Source organism: Lasioglossum baleicum, chromosome 16, assembly GCF_051020765.1.
Source record: "Lasioglossum baleicum chromosome 16, iyLasBale1, whole genome shotgun sequence".
NCBI lineage: Eukaryota > Metazoa > Arthropoda > Insecta > Hymenoptera > Halictidae > Lasioglossum > Lasioglossum baleicum.
The window spans coordinates 4731903-4759834 of NC_134944.1; the positions used below are offsets into that span (position 1 = coordinate 4731903).

At 42.6% G+C, this 27932-nt stretch overlaps 1 protein-coding gene across 1 annotated transcript; it reads left to right on the top strand.

The window, feature by feature from the left end:
• Window positions 1-1507: 1507 nt before the first annotated feature.
• On the top strand, window positions 1508-27837 carry Atet (ABC transporter expressed in trachea). Its single transcript, XM_076440158.1, has 12 exons — window positions 1508-2307; window positions 8796-8965; window positions 15738-15961; window positions 17592-17709; window positions 18662-18851; window positions 18925-19132; window positions 19254-19430; window positions 20212-20573; window positions 20656-20824; window positions 20897-20997; window positions 21262-21417; window positions 21890-27837. The coding sequence occupies exons 1-12, from the start codon at window positions 2305-2307 to the stop codon at window positions 22232-22234; spliced, it is 2223 nt and encodes a 740-aa protein (XP_076296273.1). The 5' UTR covers window positions 1508-2304; the 3' UTR covers window positions 22235-27837.
• Window positions 27838-27932: the final 95 nt, after the last annotated feature.

The following is a 27932-nucleotide window of genomic DNA, read 5'->3' on the forward strand; positions in this document are numbered from 1 at the left end:
CGATGAATAACAGGAGAGATTCCGTATAAACCGTACTTTCCAATCATTAATCAAACTACATTTCACCGAACTCTGTTTCCCGAGTGCCACAAAACCAACTTCGGAAGTGGGAGTGTCAACTAGTCGTCGGTCAGGTGTAAAATAAAACAAAGTATCGAGCTGTATTCCGTGCATACCGTTCCCCGATCTCCTCGCCGCGAGTTACCCCGGTGGAAAACCAAAACCGAGATGTATCAAACAGCGGAATTTCCCCTCGCACATCTGATTTCGCGAATCCCCGTTGGATGGCAACGCGTCTACAATCGTGCATGTCAGTGCAGAAGTTCGACTTCGATCAGCGTTCAGAAGTCGGCTTTGTCCACGCAGCAGGATTCTCCGTCTTTCTCTTTGTACTCGCGCGGTATGAGTCAAGTTTCGCCGGTGCAGGCGCACTCGTTTCGGTACGCTTGCACCGGAGTTCTCTGGTGCTAGAGTATCGACCCGAAGCATGTGGTAACTCATTCTCCTTTCTCCATCGGCGTGTCTCTGTTCAACAGCCTATCCTGGCGATGGTAGCCTCTCTGCCATCGTCTCGGTTCCGCCAACGCAGCTAGCCTCTCCTCTCTCTCTCCTACCTTTCCCTTCTCTTTCGCTCGGGCCACAACCAGGATACGAGGTCGAAATTCGCGGCACCGTTCACGGGAATCTCGACCGAACCGCCAGCACTCCGTTGTACATGCGCGAGGATCGCAGTAGCGTCCCAAGAATCATCTACACCCCGCGACGAACGCTTTACGCGGGCAAACGGGACATCTTAACCCTTGTGTAATCAACCAAAACATATAGATTATTTCAAACCTTCGCGTATTCAACATGTTTGCAGACATTCTCATTGCGAGACTATAAATTAATATATTACTGAAGAATAGACATTCAGAGAAATTTGTAATATTCTTCGGAGGAACATTAACAAATTGTTGAAAGCAATGCAAGGGTTAAGGCGGTAGTATACCCTCGGATTGTAACTAGAAAGGGACTAGAATCAAAACCATGTCGAAATATGGGTTTGCGCGCTTCGGTTGTTTGACCTTATTTGAGCAGATTTTGGGCTGGGTGAGGGCTCATTCTAAAGAGGAAGGTTCATCGCAGTTTGCTCTGGTTATCATATAAGTCAAAAAAGTCTTTTGGAGACAGAAAACTGTATTGAAATCTGCGGGTTTTTCTCTAGATTTCTTTCTCTACTTTGGGCCCTCGTATTATTAGATATAAACATAATCTCGTTAAAATCATGACCAGAGCGCACTGCGATGAACCTTCCTCTTTAGAATGAGCCCTCCCCAGCCCAAAAGGTGCTCAAATAAGGTCAAACAACCGAAGCACGCAAACCCATATTTCGACCCAAAATCTAGTACCAAGATTCTAGTCCCTTTCTAGTTATAATACCGCCTTAAACAGTGTTCTCCTGCAGCGACCTTCAACGTCTCTAAATATACACAAAGAAAATGACCCGAGTCGTGTGATTACAGATAATAACATCGAGAAACCCCGGAGTCATCGACTTCCGTTCCCTGGGAATTTATATAACGATGATCCCCGTCGATCTTCAGCGTTTCCGGTACCGATCTGCATCCAAGTACATAGATCGGGACGATCGTGCCTGATCGGAAAGAGCACTCGAGGACCAGCGTCTGGTAATCGGTTAGATCCAAAGTCTAGATCGAAGAATTTCCAAGAAGTAATTGTGAGATCCTGAGTCATCGGTAATGAAAGGATTGTGCGAAGAGGAGCGCGAGAGGGAGAGGGCACCGGTTATCGTAGCCGTCCCTGGTCCCGTGTCGAGGTAGCTCAGTTCATTTGGTTGGTAGAGGCGGACGGTGGTGCATAGAGCGACAGCTGATTCCGAGGAGTGTTGCGTCGACCGATCGTTCCTCGCGTCTGTCAGTCGCAGTTCGCACGGCGAATCGGTTGGTCGCGTTCGCGATTCGATCGTTGTTCGTGGTTACGTGGATCGAAAGATAGTTCGAGAGAGATCGGAGGGATATCCCGCGGAACCCTCGGGAGCGAATGCTGTCCCGCGATTCCGTTCGCGGCTCATCGATCGTCGGCAAAGCGAAGGCGAGGATTAAACGGTTCTCGTAACGAGTAGGCCCATCGTCCGGATCCGTAGTCTGTTTTACTTTCGTTGTGAATCCCATATCGAGTACACGGGGAACACTGTGCGTGAGGTGGTTAGCAAGCAAGGGGCGTACAACCGGAGGATGTACAGCGTCATCCTTGGGGCATGAGTCCGGACGCTGCTAGATTACCGAAGTCTACGCTCGACCTATGGTGAGTCAACGTTTATCCTCGAACGGTGTGCGTTTGATCGAACCAGTCCCATCTGGAGGGTTGCGTTCCTTTGTCCGAGCTCTGTCCCATAACCGCCCGCGACCTATCCTCGCCAGAGCTGCTCGAGGACGCAGTCCTAACACGCGATTGTGAATCCGTGTGCGGACTATTTATAATGTTGTCGACCGTCGACGAACGTGCTCACACGCCTCTCGCTGTCGTTTTCTTTGCATATTACACGATGACCCAGTTACTTTGTCCGCCGAGAGCTTCTCCTTGCGTTTCCTCCTCCGGGAAAGAAACGGATAATTCGTCGTGAATCATTGATCAGTCGATGTTGAACAGATACTGATGGGGTTCGGTTCGGTTCGACTCTCTTGGCAGCTCGCTCTTGGCAGGAAAACCTGCGTTTCGTTCGAAATCCCCGACCGAGATTCGAGATTACCCTTCACCCGCGACTATGGAGATATCAACATCGCGGATTTCGGCTGCCAGATAAACGCGATATTTCGCGGATCGATCCCACTAACGAGCACCACTCTCTAACCCCTGACCGAGTCGCTGCACGTGTAGCAGAATGATCGAACCGAGGCGCCGATTTTATGAGATTAATGCGGTCTCGCATAGGGACACCGGAATAGATCCAGGTTTGTTGAACCCGACACCACCCCCTGGGCCCCGATCGATCCGTGCGTAAGAATTTACAGAGTCCTCGACTTACGCGGAAAACCAATTCCGAACTGTGATGTATTCGGTTTTTGGTTCAGAGAACGGGAGCTTTGTCGGTGCTGGACTGCGGATCTTTACGCGAAACGAAAGATGTTCGCATTGATTGCAAAACATAGAACATAAATGAAAATTTGATGCTTCTTTTAATTGTATACTTTTAGATGTCCACTGTTTTAGATTGTAAGAGCCGGTTTCTGTCAGAAATGCATAGAATACGAAGTCCGGTCGGTACATGTGTGGCAGAAGCGAAGATAAGTGCTCGCTTGTGTACAGAACAGGCATTCATGTATTTATGCGTGATAATTTTCTATGAACATTGTTGGCTTATTTGAATTTTCCTTTCGAATCAGCACACTCCCGTCCATACATCACCGGACACTTACTTATCTTCAACAAAATGGGAATTTAATAGTACAAGCTTCCAGCTTGAATTGATTGTTTTAGTTTGACTAGACGTAGCTAGTATATAATAGTGTTTGAATGGAAAATTAAATATTTACATATAATATTTGAATAAATATTGGAAACAAGAGATTGAGTAATTGTAGGTCCAGCTTGATTTTATTGTTTTACTTTGACAAGATGTAGGCTATTGTACGATTATATTTGTATGCAAAATTAAATATATACACATGTATAATGTTTGAATAAATGTTCGCGATACCACGTGGAACCTTCGAATTTTTAATCCCAAGTACTTGCAGAGCACTCTAATTTTATTTTCTGGGCCTCCATTACATGCAGAGTACTCCAATTTTTATTTTCTGGGCTCCAGTTACTTGCAGAGCACTCTAACTTTTATTTTCTGGGTCCCAGTTACATGCAGAGCACTCTAATTTTTAATTTCTGGGTCCCAGTTACTTGCAGAGCACTCCAGTGCTCTCCCCACTCTTGCAGAGCTTGATTTTATTGTTTTATTTTGAATAGACGTAGCTATTATACGATCATATTTGAATGCAAAATTAAATATACATATGTATACTGTTTGAATAAATGTTGGAAACGAGATTGAAAAAGAGATTGCGAGAAAACCTTTCAGCGGTGGCGCTTTCGTGGAAAGCACTGGAACGAATTAACCGTAAATTGAGGACTTACTGTACTGACATAATGCGTCGTCCTCTTCGTCATGTGCGAGTTTGTTGGCCGACAGACAAAAATATCAACCGCGATCCTTGACCGTCTAAACGTTCGCGGCCAATCGCGGGCCCGATCGATATTCCCCCGCGATAAAGGCCGATCTTTACACGCGGCCTGTCTGTGATCCACCGATCTAGAGAAATCCCTCTAGCTCGGGTCTTCGCCACTTCTGAGAAAGTTGGACAATTGCTACCGATCGTAAAGATTTATTCCCACTGCGAGTTGTGCAGTACTGCTCCGCAACTAGGTCGGCGTTGTTGAACATTTAGCGAAGACAGTTTTGTCTTTGATATCAACTTATGTCTTTGATGTCAATTTATGTCTTTGATGTTAATGAATATCATTTCAATGATATACTGTTCACAGTATCCTCAGTGTGAGTAATTAGTAATTATTAATTCCACGATGTGAAACGAGCGTCACTAAAAAGTCCAGTCAAGACAATATTTGTGTGAATGCTTGTGATTGATTCATTGCTGGAAATCTCTGATTCAGCGATCCATAAAGATCTTCGTTTAGTCGAACACTGGAGTCTCGGATCAGATTCGTCTCGCCTAGAAAATTTAAATAATTGTTAGACTGACGATATTTAGAAAAAAATCGTCTGCTTCAAATTAAGAAAACGGGAGTTACATAAACATCTTGAATTCATTTTTTCCAATTTTCCGTTGCATCTATTTTCGTCATAAATGCATAAGATGCATAAATATTTCAGATGCTAGTAAATAATCGATTTTCACACGTGCGAGACGAGTAATCCATTGAACCGAACCGAGTGTACAGCTCAAGACAGCTTGTATATCTCTAAATTCGCTCGTGTTTAATCCATTGCTAAAACACGAGCGTGATACGCGTAGATACGTCCAATTTATAGGTCAGAAGATATGCCGAATATCTGCAGATAAAATAGCGTCGAGTGCAAAAGGTTATTCATTAAATTCAATTTGACGTCGTCCCCTGATTTCAAGCTAAATACAAAAAAGAAAAATTAGATTGCGCAATTTACTCGAACATAGCCGAATCAATTTGATCCACTTTGAAATAATAATCAGAGACTCCGTGACTGTATCGACACTTTAAATACAGGAAGCCATCTTTTCGATAACGATACCCTATCTGAAGGAAGCAATTTTCTTTTCAACAACAGTCTCTAAAGAAATTAATAAAATTGTCTTGTGAAATTACCTTCGCCATTGAAAAATTGATAGAAGTCTTTAATCATGATTACTCCCTGATTTGTAAGGCTTTAATAATTTCCTAATTAGTTCTCATATTCGTGGATTTGAACATTTCACGATTTGGCTACAGAGTTAACGAAAGATTTGAACAGCGAGGACAAATTCTGGCAGCGACATCGTTAAAAAATGGATCAATAGAGCGAGCAAACGGAAGTCGACAGTAAATGCAGTGTAGAATCAGCGCGTTCTTGGCAAGTTTCGCGAAAAGTGCGAGCGCAGAAGCGACAGTATTTGGTTCAGCGATTCCGCTCAAAGGTATCAATGGGAAAATGCGTCGCAAGATGCGCGTCAGCGTGTGTCACGTGCGCAGAGGCTTTCGCACGTGTTCGCGAACGGTCGATCGTTCTACTCCGACCCGAGAAGATCTATTCGATCCTCGGTTTCTTTGAAATCTCTCTTTTGAGGCGTTCACACATCTCGCAATCACTCGCATTCCTTTCCGCGTAACTGGTTACACAGAAAAGTAAATATTCGCTACAAAAATTATTGTTGAATTAACTCGCGAATCCTTTAACAGTCGAACATTCAACATTTTTGAATGTTTGAATTTTTAGATTTTCAACCCTGTGCAGTCGGAGCTATTTTAACTCGAAAATTAAACATCACTTAAATTACAGGCACAGATATAAAATTTAAAAATCGTGGTCTTTACTGTTCCCTTCCTAATTGCGACCAATAACAATTACAAAAAAAAAATTATTTACACATTAGCTAGTAAACTAACCCTTCTAATGTCTGAAAAAAAACTGAAGCTGCTGAGACCAATTTTGAAAAATTTGTTCGTTTTTAAAAGATGTACGAATACTTTGTACACCGACTGTAATGTACAAATCAGTGTTGATTGCTAAAAACCTTGAGGTGCCTTATCATTTTGACCACCAGTCACCTAAAAAAACATGGCCGAAAATAATAGAAGAGAATGGAAAATATGTCACTGAACAATTCTATGTATAAATATCCTAATTTTATCACTGAGCTTTAATTTAAAAACGCTACGAATTTTTATTCCAACCTAATATATGATCTTTTTCATTTTATGGATATGAAATTGACACGATACCTCATGCGATACATAAACATTATTAATTAATAATGTGAAACATTATTTCGAATGACGGTAAAGCAATTGTTCAAATCGCGTGTATGACTTCGGCTATTTCCGAATGGAGAACATCCTCGGAATTTCCATAACAACGTACAGTGACTCCCATTAATATTCGGACGCTCTAGAAAACGCGATAATCTTTTTAATATTGGACTATACGATTCAAACTTTTTTCAGAAGCTAGAGCACTTAGTTCACTACAGGATGCGAAAGGAAATTTTTTCGAAAATTGCAATTGGTCGGAGAATTGTAGAGAAAATACTAAAAGATCCATTTTACAACTTGTTTACGTGGGCCTATATTGAAAATTTAAAAATTACGTTTTGTAGATCTGTTTCAATTAAACATATCCTGAAAATTTCGTCAAAATCGGTCGACGTTGCAATGAGCTACAAGCGTTTAAAGATCTACAAAACATATTTTTCAAAATTTCAATATAGGCCCGCATAAAAAAGTTGTAAAATGCAACATTTAGTATTTCCTCTACAATTCCGGTCAAATGGAATTTTTGAAAAAATTTCTGTTCACATCCTGTAGTAAACTAATTGCTCTATCTTTCCAAAAAAGTTCAAATCGCATAGTCCAATATTTGAAAAGTTACGGTGTTTTTAAGTGTCCGAATATTAGTGGGAGTCACTGTACATAGACACGGAACCGGGACCGGATTTGTGCATCGCGATCATTGTTATCATATACTTACACTTTGTACTGGTACGTTGGATAACGGCCGATCGAAATTGCCCGGGTGGATTTGCTTATTGTCTGACAGGGACGATAAACAACGGGAATATATCTGTCTCGATATCTGTGCTTCGAGGAAAAGGAATCTCGGCGTCTTGCCAATTTTTGGCCTATTAGCCGCGGTGTTATCAAGACGCCAGATTAGAGGACGTTGCCGCGTCAAGGACCCTGACAGACCAGACAAAGTTCGAACATGTTCGAATCTCCACAGTGACATGGTGGAAAGGTGGACGTATTTTCGGTATCACGATCGAGATAATCGGAATACGTTTAGTAAAAACAGTGATCGACAGATAAGCCTGTAATCGAACTATTTCCAGCTGGTTGATAACGCTACCAGATCATTATTAATTTACACCGTCTAATTGTCGATTATCCGACGATCTTGAATAACCGCGCGAGATAATGTCCGAAATATTTTCTCTATCTCGCCAAGTCGAGGATCGAGCACTTGAAAATCATTCCAGTGTCGAACCTCGTGTTGTTTAGAACCTCGTCCGGTTTATTCACCGCTCTCGCGACTAGCTTATAGATCATGCTAGGATTTATCGCCGGTTAATGCGCCGCGCAGTAAGAGAAGAAGGGAACGTTGCTACCGGGGACGAAAAAGGAGAAAGTGCTTTGTCCGCGAACCCGTTTTGACAGCTCCGGAGACCTTGCTTTTAAATGCGCGTGATTCATCGACGCGAGAGAACCAGAAGCTGACACGAGAACGATGAAAATCTCCCCTCCGCATCGGACGGCCGACGTTTGTTTCATAGATCGCGATTGCGATCCGATTGATCGCTGCTCCCTGAATCAACTCGGCGAAGAGAAAACGATTTCAGTCGAGAATGAAGCGGAGTCGATGCTATGAACGAATCTGACAAGGAGACCGCGAGAACTGGGGAAATTATAGTTTAACAACTTGAATTGAGGGTTTCTTCAGACGTTAAAAGGGTTAGTGTACAGGAGGTGATGTATGGAAATAGTTAATTGCCAAGAGGAAAGTGAAGTTCATAGTTTAACAACTTGTTTCATATCGAACCGGACGACTCGAGCTCTTTTTTGAGACGTTAGAAGGATTAGTGTACTAGGTAATGTATGAAAATAGCTAATTGCCAAGAAGAAAGTGAAGTTCATAGTTTAAAAATTTGTCTAATATCGAACCGGAAGACTCGAGCTCTTTTTTGAGACGTTAGAAGGATTAGTGTACTAGTTAATGTATAAGAAAAATTAATAGCCACGGAGAAAGCAAAGTTGACCATTTTTTATTCTTTTAATTTTAAAAAATTGAAAATTTGCCTGGGAAAAGTATAGTGTAACAACTTGTTCAATATCGAACCGGACGACTCGAGCTCTTTTTTGAGACGTTAGAAGGATTAGTGTACTAGTTAATGTATGGAAAAAAGTAATTGCCAAGGAGAAACTGAAGTTGACCATTTTTAATTTTTCTAATTTAAAAAAATTGAAAATAAACCTTGAGATTTCCGAGTTCTTGCTGCCTCGTTGTCAAACGCGACGAGCCACGAATTTTAACTAGCGTTATCGTGTTGCAGCATCAGCAGATGATGGCGGATTTGAAGAATCTCACTCTGAGCGATGGAGGAGGGCCCAGGTACAGCGGCGACGAGCAGGTACAATTCATACCTGGCAGCAGCCATCAGGTGACGATTAAATCTCCTCCGCCCTCGCTTCACCTGGAAAACCTCAACAATGCAGTCGTCAGGTAAACCACGAGTTCTGTCTTTTCTGTCACGTATGACTAATACGGGGGAACCATGAAAGTCGAGAAAGAAAATACTAAACGGAAACGTTCCGAGATAAAAACGTTCGTTGTTCTATTTAGCTATTTATACTTTGCATATCGTGTAGAGGGCCACATGGGAACGAGCGTTGTTTTGCGTTCCACCGATAAAGAATCGTGAGCGTCAACACTTTTCGGAATTGCTGCTGATACGAAAGTCGTGAAACATTTGAATTTCATGCGATACTGATCTCTGAGGAACTGCACTCTCTAATTACTTTTATAGCTGAGTCGGCTGATGATTGAAATAGAATCTTCATTTTACCGGATTCCCGGGGAACCTTCGAATTTTTTGTCCCCGTGACGACGTGCAGAGTTAATCATTTTTATTTACTGGGCCCCAAGTACTTGCAGAGCACTCTAATTTTTAATTTCTGGGTCCAAAGTACTTGCAATACACTTCAATTTTTATTTTCTGGGCCGAAAGTTCTTGCAAAACACTCTAATTTTTATTTCCTGGGTCCTACGTACTTGCAGAACACTCTAATTTTGAATTTCTGGGCCCAAGTACTTGCAGAAGATTCCAATATTTATTTTTTGGGCCTCAGTTACTCGCAGAAGATTCTAATTTTTAATTTCTGGGCCCAAAGTACTTGCAGAACACTCTAATTTGGAATTTCTGGGCCCCAAGTACTCGTACAGCACTCAAAATTTTATTTTCTAAGGCCAAAGTACTTGCAGAAGACTCTAATTTTTACCTTTTGACGACAGTAAATCCTTGAAAAGCACTCGAGCTTTTCCCGGACGCCAAATATGCACCCGCAAAGCACACCAGTTCAGTTTTCCCAAAAGTAAATTCCCAGGTCTACCATCTGCAATGCCTCAATTCCCATTCCAATTCGACTGAATAATCGCTCTCATAATGGCTGTTTACCAACGTACCTAAACATCCATCGATGTCTTCGATTGTCTTGCCAGCTGTTCGGAAAACCTCGAACACCTGGTTCCAGCTGTTCCACCCCAATCCCTCCTGCACTTCGCCTAACTTCCTGAAACCGTTCAAACAGTTAGAAACATCCAACTCATCTCGCAAATACCCACACCAAACAGTAGCAGCGATAAGAGGAAAGAAAGAACCGGAAGATAAAGTTGTCTGAAGCTGTATCTCATTGTACCAATGCATCTCCAACGTTCCTAGCAATTCTGTGAACATCTCAATGATACATACGTCGAAAAATGTATAGCACGCTACATTTATAGCATCTTCACCAAAGCACATGCTCTTCGGGTGATTAAATCTTTGATACAGTCTTCCCTCGCATGTACTCGAGCATAGGGATATTGTGCCATTGACAAAGTTCTGCATAAACTAGATTGGATAGCTCTCCGATTGAAAAGACACTTTCGAAGAGTGCGGAATAATGGCGGAAGATTCGCCATTAACCTGGCAATCGAGGGAATTGCGAGTCGAGCAGTCGAACAAAGCTCGACGATCGCGGAGAAGTAATTTTTCCTCGTGTACAATTCTGTGGTTGTCAGGAAGAACGCCACATGTGTCACATACTTTTGACCAGGGGCCAAAAACAACAGTTATTCTACAATTTTCTGCGATAAAAATCATTAATAAAAAGTCGATTGTTATTGAAATTTAAGATAATGTCGATATCGATTTTCATACTATTTGGTTACAAATAACAGTAATTGTTAGTGTCCAAAAATTTGGATCCTCCACGATAACTGTTATCGATGAAGAAAAACTGTTTCGTTAACTCAAAGCAGTTATCGACGAGAGAAGTTCATTTCGATCGCTCATAACAATTATCGATGTGAGAAGTTCATTTCGATCACTGATAACAGTTATCAATAAAAGAAATTTATTTCTACCGCTCATAACAGTTATCGACGAGAGCAATTTATTTCGATCCCTCATAATAGTTATCGATGAGAGAAATTGACTTCGATCGATCATGACTAATTTCTTTTCACTTGTTCATAATAATTATTGATGAGGAAGTCATTTCGGTTGCTTATTTATTGAGTTGTCAACTCTTTTTCGGATGGAGCAAGCCTGTGAAATTCGTTGAGCAGGTTTCGTACAACAAGACGAATCAACAGACCATTGCTTAAAATTACATAAGATGATACATCGCAATTAAAATTGAACATAGGATATTAACACTAAACGTATCGAGCTATAAAAGTAACAGGCACGTGGTTGCCTATACAAATGACAAGAATTAATCCATTTAGACTTTGCGCGATTCTTATTATATAACATGTACTCTAATAAAGATATTCATTAAATCATTTCTTATGAAGGCATCTTTATAATTTTATTAATTGTGAAACAAAAAAATCTTGAACCGGTCGTGGTACGTTTAGTAACAATAGACCTATACATTACAATGTTGCCTTCTAAAAGCGGACATTTGATATGCAATAACCTAATGTAAAGCTCAATTAATGCATAAGCTCAAATTCTTTCAAATTGTGACAAGCGGCGTTTTTCCTGGCAACCACAGAAATTTTCTCGATGGTCGGAGAATGAAGTCATCGACTATGGATTTCTCCTAGTTACATCCGTGACCTTTGCTTTCGCTATGCGCTCGAACCAGAAATTCTGTTCCCAGTGTTTCACGGCGCGAACAATGAATGAGTCGACGATCGAGTCGGCATCGAGCACGCGAAGTATACTACACCTTCCCAAATATGTCTAAAACGGAACCCAAGGTCCTCCCATTGATCGCGTTAAGGCGCAGGCTACCTCTCGGACATTTTTTCTTTCTTTCTCCTCTTTATGTACACTGACTCGATCGTGAGAACGTGGAACACGTCCGTGTTTATTGTCCGCGGGAGAACAAAGGCGCCGATAGATTCCGAGCTTCTTGTATTTTTTTACGCTCTTATCGAGCCCTCCTGATTTCTGCAGGTGGCTCTCGCGAATGCACGTGTCCCCAATTTGAACAGCGCAATTCCGCAAAACAAATTGCGACACTCCACCGACGGCTTTACACAAGTTTTCCACGTCGATATCGGATTTACGATCGATACGCGGCCGAATTGCTCGATCTTCGCTTGTCCCACCGATTCCACCGCCATTTCTGATTGTACCGTCGCCCCGGGTTTTGCGGTACGGATTTTACTGTTTAATTATGCAGCAAACTGCGATATTCAATCCCAACCAGTCAGCCTAGCTTAGCCCCATTTTATTTATTAACACGTTGCGACTCTCTTTTTTTAAAGCGGTGGATATGTTACCCGCGTAACCCACATTTCCGGTTCTCGAGAAATTGACGATATTCAACCCGTTGTCGTTTCGTAACAAACAATCGTGCGCCGATGAACTTGGACTCATTTTCAAGCTTAAAGACTCTACTTTAGCACAGCTTCGATCTTTTTCCGCTAAGATATTTTTCTATGACGTAGCATATCAGAACCTGACGACCTATTTTTCTCTCAAAATGGTACAAATTGGAAAATCTGTAAAAACATTGAAAAATTTGTTTCGGGAATAAATCTTCCGCAGATTTGAAGATTGAAGTCTCCTCTTTCCAACAAGACCTTAAACAATGGTGCACGATTTTTTTCCACTGTTCCGTGCAACAAAAACTAGGACCATGTTCGGTCGATTGAACAGTAAAAATACTAAATCCTTTCCGGTTCTCGAGAAATTGACGATATTCAACCCGTTGTCGTATCGTAAAAAATAATCGTGCGGCGATGAACTTCCACTCATTTTGAAGCTTGGAGATTGTACTTTCGAACAGCATTGTTCTTTTTCTTCATATATATTTTTACATGATGTAACAAATCAGAAACCGAGGATACCTTTTTTGTCAAAAATGGTACAAATTGAAACCTCTGTAAAAATGTTGCAAAATTTTTTTCGGGAACGAATCTTCCACAGATTTGAAGATTGAAGTCTTCTCTTTCCAAGGAGACCTTAAAAATTGATATGCGATTTTTTCTAACTTTATAGTGACATACGCCATGACTGTTTTACCTCCGAACTTGGTCCTCGTTTTTGTTCCATGGAACAGTGGAAAAAAATCGTACATCAATTTTTAAGGTCTCGTTGGAAAGAGGAGACTTAAATGTTCAACTCTGTGGAAGATCTATTCCCGAAAAAAATTTGTCAATGGTTTTAGAGTCGCTTGAATTGGTGCATTTTTTGGGAGAAAACATATCTCAGCTCTCGCGTTCTATTATTTTGCTATTTACAAATAAGTGAATACAAGGTATTGATAAGGGATCGTGGGGGTGACAAAATGATTTTTGAGTAGTTTGGAGTGCACCCGCACCGGGGAGGGTAGTTTTTCGTAGGAGGGCGAGGTCACTAGGGTAGCGAAGTGAGGTATCGGAGCACTCGAGCTATTCTAGGAGGCAACGCTGTGCATAATAAATGTATGAAGTGTTTGAATTACCGATTGTCACTACCTCGAATGCAATTAAGCATTTTCAAATCTAATGGGACGTACAGTGGTAAGCAAATGTCGAGAACGAGAAAATCCCCCAACGTTTCGTCTCCGGTGACCCTCATGAACTTACCCGATAGCGTTCCCGCTTCCTCGCATACATTAAGGGAGGCTCTAACAAAAACACTGTTCTCGAATCTCATAAATACATTAAACACAGTCCCGCCATCGAGACAATACTTATGGTCGCCTTGGATTCAGCACAAATATACGATGTCAATAAATCGATGATTTACAACAAAGTACGAGCAAAATATCGTATTACTTAATGGTTAAAAATAATATTCAGGTTCAGGCAGAAACCGTGCAGAAAGCCTTTCCACATTTATGTTCGCTGGCCGTTCAAAGCCAGTGTTCATTGTGTTCAAATATAAAGTATCGCAGGATCGATCGGTTCATTCAGCTATTCATTTAAAATTACTGGGATACTTATGGACGGTCGCTTACGTGCCTTTGCGTGGGATCGATATCAGTGGCAAAAGTTCGAGCGGTAAAGAGTTCACGTGGACCTTGGCGAATTGTAAACTTTGCGCTCGTGTCACAGGTGTGCATAGGATGTGCGTCTCCTCTAGGGATCGCCTAATCGGAAATCAAGTATGTAACACGAGCGAGCAAATACTGCGACGCCTTGATCTAGGAAAAAACCCGTAAGCCTCACGGGAAGTAAGGGGAAAGAGTTACCTTCTCTCTACCAGTACCAATTAGTGGGACTCTAACTGTCCGAGCTGTCAATTCACGAGGCACTAGCACCACAAATTCTTAAGTCTCCAACGTTCCAAGTCTGCACAGCCCCAACTCTCCAAGGTCCCAAGTCTGCAAGGGCCCAAGTTTTCAAGGTGCCAAGTATGCAAGGGCCTGAGTCTACAAAGCCCTAAATCTACAAGATTTTAAGCCTGCAAAGCTCTAAGTTTACAAGGTCCTAAGCCTGCAAGTTCCAACTTTGGAGGGGCCTAAGCCTGCGAAGCTCTAAGTTTATAAAGTCCCAAGCCTGCAAAAGGCTTAAGTCGACAAGGCCCCAAATTTGCAAGGACCTAAGTCCACAAACCCCTAAATCTACAGGGTCCTAAGCCTGCACAGCCCCAACTTTCCAAGGTTCCAAGTCTGCAAGGACTCAAGTTTTCAAGGTCCCAAGCCTGCAAAGCCCTACGTCTACAAGGTCCCAAGTTTTCAAGGACCTAAGTCTACAAGGTCCCAAGTTTGAAAGAACCTAACTCCACAAAGCCCTAAATGTACAAGGTCCTAAGCCTACAAAGCTCCAAGTTTGCAATGTCTTAAGTCTGCAAGTCCCAACTTTGAAATAAACGCGTCACGTGACCGCGGCGGAAGCAGTGGAAGGGATGTACGTATTTCTTAGATCAAGACTTTACTGTAGGTCCGTTTTTTCGACGAGCTCGTGTCGGTTTAAACTTCAGAAGCCCAATCAATCGTACGTAACATAATCTGCCATTCGAAACTTGGTTTTAAGGTTTCGGTTAGAGGATGAGAAATGGTCGATACCACGGGTCGGTCTACATGCAGCGCAACCATGAACGACGAATTAGCCTCCTAAGCCGGGAACTCGCGACTTTTGTCACGGAGTTCGATCCTCGTCGCAAAATGATAGACGCTAGACAGGCTAAATTCCCTCGGTATTAACCATTAGCACTCGAACTAAAATATTGTTTACATTATTAAATATGTTGGTATCTAATCAATAGACTGGGTATATTTGCGATTTCCAATTTTTGTAGACAAATTCTAAGATAGTGGAATTAACGAAATCCTATTTTTAATGGAAACAGCCTTTGTAGATTCAAAACGAATGAAAATCGCACTAAATTCTATCGAATGCATGAAGAACATTACTTTAGTAACCAATTACTAAACATTTAAGTATTGTTTGAGTTATTTAAAGAATTAGGGAGAATGGAAATATTCCAGGCCCAACTATCCAATTTCCAAGTTAAAATAGCTCCGAGTACAAAGGATCAAAATAACTGCGAGTCGACCGCGAACTTATGTGCACAATTATTTATGTGTACGTGCGAGTATAGTCTAGTATAGTCGCGCGGGTCGCGTAGTGACTCGAGCCTCTATTAGTTTCATTTAAGCACGGAGCCGTTGGGAACGGGAGCGATCCTCTAATTTGTCGAACCAGTCTCAGCCAGTCAACTCCGAGCGAGGAAAATTCGCTCGCGAGTTTTCTCCCGTTTTTCTTTGTCTTGTTTCATGAACAGCAGTCCGAGGAAACATCGACTAATTTTCTCGTGCAGCTTCACGCGAAACATTCTCTGTTGCAGCGGCTCGCAGAACAATCTCCACTGCAACTGCAATGGGAACGCATCGTCGAATGGCGCGGTGGTTCCGATGTGCAGCAACATGTTCGTGAGGAAGGTGCCGAATCATAGTCCAGGCCAGGACGGCAAGAGGCCGGCAGTTACTTTGACGCACCTGCCGAAGAGGCCACCGGTTGACATTGAGTTCAAGGATCTGGCGTACAGCGTGTCCGAGGGCAGAAAAAGAGGTTCGTCGCTACAGATCCCGTTCACACCTTCAAATCGTGACGCGATCGACCTCCGCGACGAGTTTGATAGTGCTAGATTGCAAGGACGCCGGGGGCAAAGCACCGACGAGTGTGCTCGCGATTTTTCTCGAGATAGTTGCACGGTAGACTGCGGATTTTCTGCAACGACAACAGGAAATAAATTCGAGCACGCGCTGTTCCATTATTTTCGCATCAAATTCTTGAGAAAATGTCGTTTATTAGAACAACAAAATAGTGTTTCGTGTCCCGCGGTAATAAAGGGACCCTCGCGCGGTGGTTCGAAACCGTGAAAACGCGAACTACATTCGTAGCGTTGTTATTTATAGAGTAATATACTATTATACATATAAATATAATTAATATAATAATATATGAAAGAGTAATATATAATTATTAGAATAATTCTTTTACTCTACACGTTACACATTAGTTACGCTTTTTGAAGAATTATACACGATTGAATTTGTCTTTTCACCAGCAATAATGTTACACTAAACAAAATACGTCGTTCCAATTAAAAAAACGACGATGACCTTGAAATATCGGAAAATGTGAGCTGGAAAAAAAAACTTCCACCAATCAAACATTTTCTGCGTAGTACACTTTCTTGTATTACTGAAAACAACGGAGATATTTTCGTTGCAAGTCTTAGGTGCCTCACCCTGTATAATATTTTTCTTCTTTTCGCTCTTCTCAACGCTCTGGGAAAAATGTCTTCACCCACGTGCACCTCAAAATTTACTCATTTTTTCTCAAAAATGGTACAAATTGAAACCTCTGTAAAAATATTGCAAAATTTGTTTCGGGAATGAATCTTCCACAGATTTGAAGATTGAATTCTCCTCTTTCCAACGAGACCTTAAAAATTGATGTGCGATTTTTTCTAGCAACTTTACAGTGACATACACCATGACTGTTTTACACCTCCGAACTTGGTCCATGTTTCGTTTTGTTCCATGGACCAGTGGAAAAGAAAATCGTACATCAATGTTTAAAGTCTCGTTGGAACGAGGATACTTCAATCTTCAAATCAGCCACGTGCACGTCAAAATTTGCTTCGGACATACAAGAATTTGTAGTTAAACTTTGAACAACGTCGAAAATTCGACGTCGGTTGGTGGTTTCACGGTACAGTTATCGTTGGATTGATTCCCGGAGAGAATCGAGTACTTTTTCCGACGGCTCTTCCCGGAAAGTAGGCTTAAGGGGATGCGCGTTGCCGAAGACGCGCACGATAGGCATTTCGTTGAAGAACGAGCGTGTGTGAACGACCTAGCTAAAAGAATCAATAGTAGCGTACAGGCTGGTTCCTGTTTCGGTCCAGATGCACTTCAGTGGTGCAACTGCACCCGCTCTAAAAGAGGTCACTCGGAGGATCCCCGTTCGTCTGTTCGCGGCATAACGAAATTTCTATGCCCATTCTCCACGAACGAGTCGTGAACTTGGCAAGACCGCGGACTCTATTTTGGCAACGTGAAACGTTACGTAAACCGTAGAACCGATCTATAGAACTGATAGGACTAACGAATCGGAAAAATGTAAACCGCTATAACTCGCACGACGGCACGCGACCGAATCTGTTATACATTTGCGATTTTGCGCGTTGCAGGTTACAAAACGATCCTGAAATGCGTCAACGGGAAATTCCGCTCCGGCGGGCTGACTGCCATTATGGGACCGTCAGGAGCTGGGAAAAGCACCCTCATGAACGTTTTGGCTGGCTACAAGTGAGTGTTCTCTCAAGAACCACTGTTTTTCTCAACAAGCCTGCTCCCAATCGACCTAGTTAGGGTACATGCACTTTGCCAATTTCTTTTTTTCCTAATGAACTAACAGAGATATTCACATGCAACTTTGCAGACTTATTTGCACGTGAGTCAACTGGGTCCCTGAATTTTTGCACACCGCTATCATCAAATTTACAACAATTATTCACCCAAGAAGCCATAAGCTTATACATATCTAAGCTGGGCCCATGCACTTTGTGAATTTTTTCCTAGCGAACTAAGAGAGATATTTATATGCAACTTTATAGATTTATTTAGACGTGAGTCAACTAGGTCCCCGAATTTTTGTACACCGCTGCTATCAGATTTGCAATAATTATTCAACCAGGAAGCCATAAGCTTATACCTAGGTCAGGTCCATGCAATTTAGGAATTTTTTCCTAGCGAACTAACAGAGATATTTACATGCAACTTTGCAGACTTATTTGCACACGAGTCAACTAGGTCCCTGAATTTTTGTACACCGCTGCTATCAAATCTGCAGCACTTATTCACCCAGGAAGCTACGACGCTAATGAGTCACGCGATAACTGAAATCAAATCAAAACCTTTTGATGCAACTGTCCAGAACAGACTCATCAGTAGAGAAGTCACGATAATCTATATAATTTCCCAGGTTGTAACAGTTGATACGCACACGTATCACCGTCGAAGTTGATGAGTTGGGCTTTTTGCAATCCATTCTGCGAGTCATCGGGACTCTGTTCCTCGAGTGACTAATTGTCCCGATATTCTTCGTGACAAAGAGACGCGTGTAAAAAATTCTGCGCGTAGATCAAATCTATGCTAACGAGGCTACCGGGTGTCACGAAGATGTGTCACTTGAAACAAAATATCTTCTTGTATATTTCCCATCAAATATATAAAATCTAACCGATGCTTCTCTTTCCAGGACCTCTCACTTGAGTGGTTCCGTTCTGATAAACGGGAAGGACAGGAATCTGCGAAGATTCCGGAAGATGTCTTGCTACATCATGCAGGACGATCGTCTGTTGCCTCACCTGACAGTTCTCGAGGCAATGACGGTCTCCGCAAACTTGAAGCTCGGGAAGGACATCAGCGCCAGGGAGAAGAGAGTGGTGGTACGTGGAGATGCTGAAGATCGAACGATTTCATGTTCGACGAGGTTCTAATACACGCATCCGGTTGTTTTAGGTTGACGAGATCATCGAAACTCTCGGCCTAAACGATGCGAGCAACACGCAATCCCACTGCCTCAGCGGCGGACAAAGAAAGAGGCTGTCGATCGCGTTGGAGCTAGTCAACAATCCTCCGGTGATGTTCTTCGACGAGCCGACTTCCGGTTTGGACAGCTCCACTTGCTACCAGTGTCTAAGTTTGCTCAAGTCGTTAAGCAGAGGAGGTAATAGCAACCGATTGTTACCATAACCATTAGAACCTCTCCAATCCTGATTTTTCACCCTAATCTTTAAGATAATGTGAAACTTCGATGTTTGGTAGACCGTAGCACTGATGTGTTTCAGGGAGAACGATCATCTGCACGATCCATCAGCCCAGCGCGCGTTTATTCGAGATGTTCGACCACCTGTACCTCCTGGCCGAAGGGCAGTGTATATACCAAGGGAACGTGGGTGGTCTGGTGCCGTTTTTGTCGTCGATGGGCCTGGAGTGTCCTGGCTACCATAACCCGGCGGATTATGGTAGGTGGAGCCGCTAATGTTAACCCTTATGTCAATAACCAGCCACTCGGGTCGAGATTGATTTAACGTAAAGCACCTGCTCTAAAAGTTTATCCACACGGCCCCCATGGGCGATACGCCCAATCAGCGCGTTCCTCCGCATAGGGCAGGAACTACCAGAATGCTCGTCAGCTGTAGAGCTCAGCAGGTCGGTACCCGAGCTGTTGTACCCGCGCCGGAGCCCTTGAGAGGCTCCTAGCCAGCATTTGGCTATCAACCACTGCCACCAAGATGGTCGAACCAACGGCCAGGGTGTAGCGCACGTACCCCGGGAGATCCGTCAACCCCCGACGCACATGCCCCTGTTTAGGTCGACTGTTGAGACCTTTCCTAGCCGAAGCCACTTCCAGTTTGAGGGCCTACACTCTCGGCACTGGTAGGCCAGAGCATCGAGTCCGTGGAGACGCTACTCTCCAAAGGCCCTTACAGGAATCGGCCGTCAGGATCCGGTTAACCGTATCCAGACGGCCTTTCCACCTGCAGGAACCCCCTGCGGGATATACCCGGGTATCCACCCTGAGTATGCTTCATAACAATTGTTTATGTTCCTCTCCTCTAATTGAACTTCTTCAGACTTTTTAAGGGCCCATTTATATTATCTGGCAGGGTCTTCCTGGCTAGCAAACGCGATAAGCCAAAATGACGCTATGCAAAGTGTTTATTAAGACAAAGAACCGGTTATTGACGTAAGGGTTAAAGAGCGTTTGACCATCGCACCTCTGACCATTTATTTTTGGCGCAGTGATGGAGGTGGCGTGCGGCGAGCACGGGGAATGCGTGCACAAGCTAGTGATGGCTGTGAACAATGGTAAGTGCGCGAACTATCAACACCACCAAGCAGCGATAAACGCCGTGCAGACCTTGCCGAATGACATCGCGAAAGAATCGCCGCAGCAGGAGACAAAGTCCGAGTCCGCGCTGATACCGAACGGCGTGCTGAAACAGCCGAACGGAGGAACTGTGATCAACATGCCGATCTCCTGTACTACCTCTCTGTTGGACAGCGCGGAGAGTATAGAACAAACGGTCGGCTTCCCAACGAATAGCTTCACCCAATTCTGGATTCTGCTCAAGAGGATATTCTTGTCGCAGATAAGAGACATGGCGAGTTGAAAATTCTCCACTCCACTCTCACGTCCGCACAGCTGTGAAACTGTCGATTTTAAACGATTTGTTAATTTTTCAGACATTAACGAGAGTAAGGCTGATTTCGCACATAATCGTTGGATTCCTCATCGGTGCGATTTATTACGACATCGGCAACGAGGCCTCGCAAGTGATGAGCAACGCCGGCTGCGTGTTTTTTACGGTGATGTTTCTCATGTTCACAGCTATGATGCCTACCATTCTCACGTGTAAGTCTGTCGAACGAATTTACGTTCATCCTCGAGTTACGTTCGATTCTTATTTCGTTTTGTTTCTCACAGTCCCCTCGGAAATGGTCGTGTTCGTGAGAGAACATTTAAATTACTGGTACTCCGTGAAATCCTATTATATCGCGAGAACGCTAGCTGATGTCCCCTTTCAGGTAAGCACGATGAATTTAATCAAAACACCCTCGAGTATATTCTAGTCTAGAGTTTCAAAGCGAATCAGCTCTCTGAAGATCACTTACAACAAGCTTTTATCTTCTCTTCGTCCAAAAATGTGTGGGCGTTGAATATTGAAAAGTTTAAAATTAACAAGTTTTATAATCGCACGATGAAAAATCTGCTAGAATATCCTCGGTACATGCAATCTTTAAGAGCTGATTAATAAGAACTGATTAATCCACGGTTCCTTTCTCTTGCAGATAGTGTACTCCGTAGCATACGTCATTATTGTATATTTCATGACGTCACAGCCATTGGAAACGAATAGGTTCATGATGTATTTGACTATATGTGTATTGACAGCGTTAGTGTCACAATCCATCGGTTTAGTGATAGGCGCAGCGATGAGCGTCGAGGTAAGAACACTCTCTTTGTTTCTTCTTTCAATTGAAAATCTCTAAACAATTTACGTCAAGTTGTCCCTAAAACTTCTTGTTGATGTTTAATTACTAGACAGCGGATCTTTATGCAAAATAAGAAGTGTTTGCATTGATTGAAAAACACAGCAGCCAAATAGAAATTTCTGTCTTCTTTTAATTGTCTTATTAAGCTGATAATTATGTATACACTGATGTCCTTAAATCTTCTTAATTCGTCCACCGCTTCAAATTGTACGTGTCCATTTTCGTCATAAGTGCATAGAATCCGCAGTCTAGTTATAAACAATTTTGCGACAAGTTTCTCTTACAAACGTGCATAGATTCACCCCTAGAACGGATGACCATTCTTTGTCATACACCCTGTACATTATACAAAGACTTTGCAAAAGTTTACTGTTTCCCAATGTCGAACAGATCCGGCTAACTCTGGCGATGCGTTGGTTTTCAGAGCGGAGTGTTCATCGGTCCGGTGTCGTCGGTGCCGATCGTCCTGTTCTCCGGCTTCTTCGTGAATTTCGACGCCATTCCAAAGTACCTGAAGTTTCTCTCGTACGTCTCGTACGTCAGGTACAGTTTCGAGGGGGCGATGATATCGGTGTACGGTTACAATCGCGCCAAGCTCAAGTGTTCCGACCCCTACTGCCACTTCAGGAGCCCCACGATGTTCCTCGAGGAGATGTCGATGCAGGACGCAGTCTTCTGGGTAGATGCTGTCGCGCTCGCAGGCTTCGTCCTATTCCTCCGAGTGACCGCCTACTTCGTGCTCAGACTGAAGCTGCGGTCTCTCCGCTAAACTCCCCTTGAAACAGAAACAGTTTCATCTTTTCGCGCGTGCGAATAATCCAGAACGAAGAAAAAGACGAACACAAACAATCTGTGGAAAAAGGACAATCTTCTACAAACCGCTAACACGAACGTTGCGACGCATTCAGCATTTTCTGCGTGAGACGATCTATGAATACGATCTAGATCCTCGTGGATCGGAACTGGAAAGAGTTCGGGTGGAGGAAGAGAATGTGCGCGCGTGTAAACGTTACTTCGCGCCAGTGATACAGAAAAGCTGGCTAGTTGAAGGACATCGTGCGCGTAGATCACCATAGGCATTTCTAATAAAACGTAGAGAGGTACGCAGTCATCTTAGAGACTCGAGTCACATCATCGTCATCGGTAAAGCGTCGAGAACCACGACAACCATCGTCGACAACACGCATCGAAAAAAAAAGAAACGGAAGAAACTAACGGAAAACATTTCTAGCCAATTACTACAAACTCGCCAGGAGCCTTAGGCCCATTCAAGACTCATGGTCCCTCCAATGAGCGCGTGAGCGTACACGCGACGATATAGACTTTTTCGATTAGATAAGCAATAGAGTTGAACGGGTATTCGTGGCTAGGACGAATCCCATTATTGTTCTCGTTTTTACATCGACCGCCACCACATTCGTTTAGGCTAAAACAGGATCAGGTGCCTCGAGGATATACCAAAGGAACCGCCGGGTTTCGTTTGCGCGTATATCGGCGACGGTATCGGCGCGTGTATTTGTACCACAAGGATGATTTCTTACGGTGACCACTGTCGTGAAAACTTTGCCCATATCGTTCATTCCATTCACTCAAAAACGACAACAATATTCGATCCGGAAGTAACGTCGGGAACCGCGTGCATTGAAAAGAGCCAGAGTTATACAAAAAATGATAAAAAGAAAAGAAAAAAGCTCACATCTGACCAATCACTAGCTGCCTGTGCGTTTGCTTCTAACGGGTGGGACTGCTGAAACACATTGTTACATTTATTACGGTATAGTTAACGTTTAATTAGACCGGTGAAGGGAGCATAATACTATTTAAAATGGCGAGAAAAAATAACGATACCAAAAAAAAATAATGAGAAAGAGGACGATAGAACACGCGAGACGTCGTATCGCGATAGGCTCGTGGGGAGAATCAAGACGCGCGCGTTGAAACGAATTTAACGAGATTCGACACTCTGGTTTTGGAGAACTTTTACAGGAATTCTGTTCACGGCCTACGTACACGCTGGACTGCGGGTCTTTACGCGTTTATGGTTCGCAAACATTCTCGGGAAATGCTTGGGCATCGAATTCGACAGAATTCAGGTCGATTTTGATTTATTTTGGACCTACAATTGATCGTAACTAGACTGCGGATCTTTATGCGTTTACGAAGAAATTGGTTGGGTGAAATATAGAACAGTAAAATATTGAAAAAGTTCACGTTGTAATGTTGCTTTTAAAGTAACAAACTCGTAAGAGACGAAATCAATTTTTACGTTATCCTTGCTTCTCACAATCAATGCAAAACATTTTTATTTCGCGTAAAGATCCGCAGTCTCATTATAACATATCTTACAGCAGTTCATCTACATCAGCGCTCGGATTTACTTACTCGCGACGGCAGAGTTTCGAAGGCCACACCCCCTCGAAATTCGTGGCGCCTAGGAGAAATACAGCCGCCACGGGGGGCGTAGTCTTCGAAACTCGACCGTCGCAAGAAAATCCGAGCGCTGAAGAGGAACCGAGCGAAAGAAGAGGAGAACGTTCCCGACGAAATGTTATTACTAGACTGCGGATCTTCGTGCGAGATAAAAATTGTCTGCGCCGATTGCAAGAAATAGGAAACATCTTCAATTTTAAGAATTGTTCAACAATTTCGAACTTTATCTAGTCAATTCTCCTATAAACGCATAAAGATCCGCGGTCTAGTTATTCCCAATGAAAAATAAATTTCATTTAGTACCACTTTCTTAAATTTTGTCCGTAAAAATCGCATAAACATCCGCAGTCTGGTACACACACACACACACACATACACGGATCGAGCCCGAGTTCATTTGCTCGACGAAAACCAAGCTGTATCTATCCGTCATCCAGTTTCAATACCCTCGCTTCCTCGATCTCGTTGCGTCTGCGACAAAAAAATAAAGAAAGAAGTAAATAAATAAAATGAGAAATATATGACCGGTGCAGCCGGTAGAGAGTGGATCGACGTGTCGTTGTCCTTTAGTTCAACTCGGTACGCCTCGGGTAGGAGTGACGTTTGTTAAATAGTAGTCGTATAAATATTTTTATATTCCGGAATATATTGTATAGAGATTCTACTTACTTATCGTTTCTCGTCTAGGGAAGTCGAAACGACTAAATCGTCGTTTCTCGTATTTTAGTTTGTTTTTGCGGCCGCGCGACAGTTTCATTTACAGACAGAGAACACGATTAGACGAACGATTCGACGTCGATTAGCGGCGCGAATCGGTGACAGTACTTACCCACATACCTACGAGGTCATTTAGGGACTCGCTCGGAAACCCTTCTTCGGATCCGTGCTTCTTCACTTAATCGAATCGAGTCTCGATCCGATCGAACTCTTAGCCCGCTTCTATCTTCTACTTATTCTTAAATAAACGAAATATAAAACTGAACTTTCGGAACGTTCCGAACGAGGAAATCTTCTCGACGGGTTCGAGAGAAATCGGTCGAACAGCGAGAAGATGGTCGTTCGAGGGAGAAGGTTATGCGAATCGTAGGTAGCTAGGCGGCCAGGGAGGGTAGGGATCAAAAAAATGTTTCCATATTTTTAGACTTGCTATATATAATTATTATCGTTTGTACTTTCACTTATTATCGTTAACGTAAGCGAGCAAATTGACAAATCGCGTCGGCGGAACTGTACCGCACCTCCGTTCTGTTTCGTTTTTCTATTTACCTTCCACTTCTTTGTCTTTTCCTTTCTCTGTTATATATTCCGGGGAGTTCCAACTTGTTCCCCTCCGAGAGCCTCACGTTCAACGGCAACGACGAAGTCTAAGAGTGGGAGAAGAAACTAAGCGGGGAAGGTGCCGCATATGATCGCGAGCTACAAGTTGGAACTCCCTGATGTATTCTACATTGTTGTAGCGTGGTATCGTACGATCGCGCTAACTTGGAACGACTGTGATGTCAGCGTCCGCAAACTCACGTTTGACGGTAGACGAATGCCTGGCAGAGGTGCGGCAAATATTGCCTGAAATATTTTTATTTTATCGATGCAGAAAAATCACGTTCGCTGCAAGCGTTTATTCGTTGCCCATCTTCGTTATGAAAATGAAGAAACAATTTAATAGAAGACGGGAATCTTTGAATATTATTATTTGTGCTATAATTTCAGATGTATAATGAATTATATAAAATTGGTTTGACGTAAAAGTTGTGACGTATGAGCCGTTGAATGCAAAAATGGTGCAAATGAGGAATTAGGACGAATTCTTTTTGTTGAAATTATTAAAGGAAGAGAATGATATAATTTTATTAATTACGATTGAATCCTTGAGACGTGGTGTTCAACTAAATATTGCACCATTTTTGTGTCAATGTGTGAACAAATTGAACACAGAACTGCATTGCAAGAAACCATTACATTCTAAACAAATTTATGTTCAGTTTAATAAAGTTGGTTCCATTTGGATCCAGGAAATAATTCAAAGAACCTGTCAAAATGGAGCCTAACCGTTCGCAGTGTCAATTAGAAATCATGAATTATTTTTGATCAAGAAAATAATTCGGAAAGAGAGAGCACGTCGAACAGTGTCCCTGAAATAAAATGCTATTTCAAGTGTCAATTAGAAATCATTTCGGACCGAATTATTTATTGGTCAAGGAAATAATTCAGTTAAGAACATGTCGAACAGTATCCCGGAAATAAAATGTTAACTTTAGTGGTAATTCGAGGACAGTGTTTTGCCCATTTCTGCCAGCGATATTGTAAAGTGTACATAAGTAATAGGACTACAATTATGGGCTTTCCTTGCGAATGGCGGAACAATTATTCGTATTGCGTTCACTCGAACAGTTTGCACGTTTAGGTTCCGGCACTCCGTTCTCGTACCAAATGGTAGATTTTGTAAAACCGTGCATTCCCACCGTGTGTTGTATTTAGTTTACCGATGCTGAGCCAAAAGCGACGATCCGATGGTTGCGGATCTTTATGCAAACTCTCTTATTTTTTAATAAACGTTTTCCTTCTGTGGACGTTCGTCGAGGATGATTTTTCATTTCGCCGTGACAGCATAAGGATCCGCGGGCTGCCGAGACCTAAACGGTTAGGTCGATTTATAATTTATACTAGCCGCAGACACGGACCGTTTCGACACAGGCAGTAGTATTAATTCATACTATAATTTATAGTAAAATGTCAGTAAAAGTGTTTTCTCATTTAACTCTACAAGAGTTGGCTGCAATATCTATATTATTAGAAGACTGCGGATCTTTTTATGCAATTATGACTTCAAGAAATGTTCAAAAAAAAATGCTGGGAAATAAAATTCCGCAGAATCCAGTACGATTTTTATTTATTTCAGATCTATTGGGTTGGCAAATAAGTTCGTTCGGTTTTTGTGATTAATACAATGTAAAAAACCGAACGAACTTATTTGCCAACCCAATACAAAGACTACTGCCACTGAAAATAACATTTCACACGATTCCACTTTCTTAAGCATTGCCCGCAAAAATTGAAAATTGCATAAACATCCGCAGTCCAATTAATTATTAGATATAAACGAAGCTGAGAAGAGATGTCACGATATAGCTTCAACATTCTTTTGGGAGAAATTGAGAACACTCTTCAAGGAAGCAATTAGTCCAAAAGAAAGAAACTAGCAGCATGCATAATGCATAAACACTTCTAATCTCAACTTCTAATATCAAATGCATTGAAGAATATCTGTCTGGTCGGATACGTTCCGTGTCTGCGCGGATAGCGACGCGATGAACTCAACCGATTTCCCCTTCGTTCGGCTAGTTCGCAGTGTATCAGAAGCAGGCCGTTTGTTAGATCGCGGAGCCTCGATTTCAACAGCAGAAGAAACCTATCAGATTCGATGAAACACACACGAATCAATCGCGTACCGTGTTCAACGCTCGCGAGAGCAGAGACTGTGCTAACGAACCAGCGAATCTTCAATTAAAGGGACTGTCCCCGGATGGCAGAACCGGTCGCATTTGCTGCGACAGAATTGAACTTAAACATAGGAGAATTGATTCCGTAAAAATTTCCGCTTTTAGGACACGTACACGTTACACGAAAACACTCACACACGGTACACACACGATCGCCGTGCGCCGATGTGTACGAGAATCGATCGTTCATCGATGATTAATCGTTCGAGCACACATCGGACACGGTGAACCACACTTTTTTCAAGTATTGTAATTTTATATGAACAAAGGAGTATACGTATGAGAGGCTGTGCGCATGTGTTAGTGTGCGAACATCGGAGTCTGTATCTCGGGAAGAGAGAACGTGGGACTACTGCGAATTTTCAACTATAATGTTCCATGTTCTGAGCAAGGAATGTCACGTTTATACTAAAGCACAAATGAATAAACATCTGTATAATGCGTACGTCCTCGTTTCATTCTAGAGAGAACCTTGTAACGATATTTCTCTGAAAACTTCGATGTAAAATCGGCAGCTTTAGGCTTCCGGATTTTTTGAAA

What these genes read in the sequence shown, in the direction of transcription:
- Atet (XM_076440158.1), top strand. An exon ending in CTCAACAATGCAGTCGTCAG is followed by an intron (nt 8,966 to 15,737) that starts GTAAACCACGAG and finishes TCTCTGTTGCAG; the next exon opens with CGGCTCGCAGAACAATCTCC. An exon ending in TAGCTGATGTCCCCTTTCAG is followed by an intron (nt 20,998 to 21,261) that starts GTAAGCACGATG and finishes TTTCTCTTGCAG; the next exon opens with ATAGTGTACTCCGTAGCATA.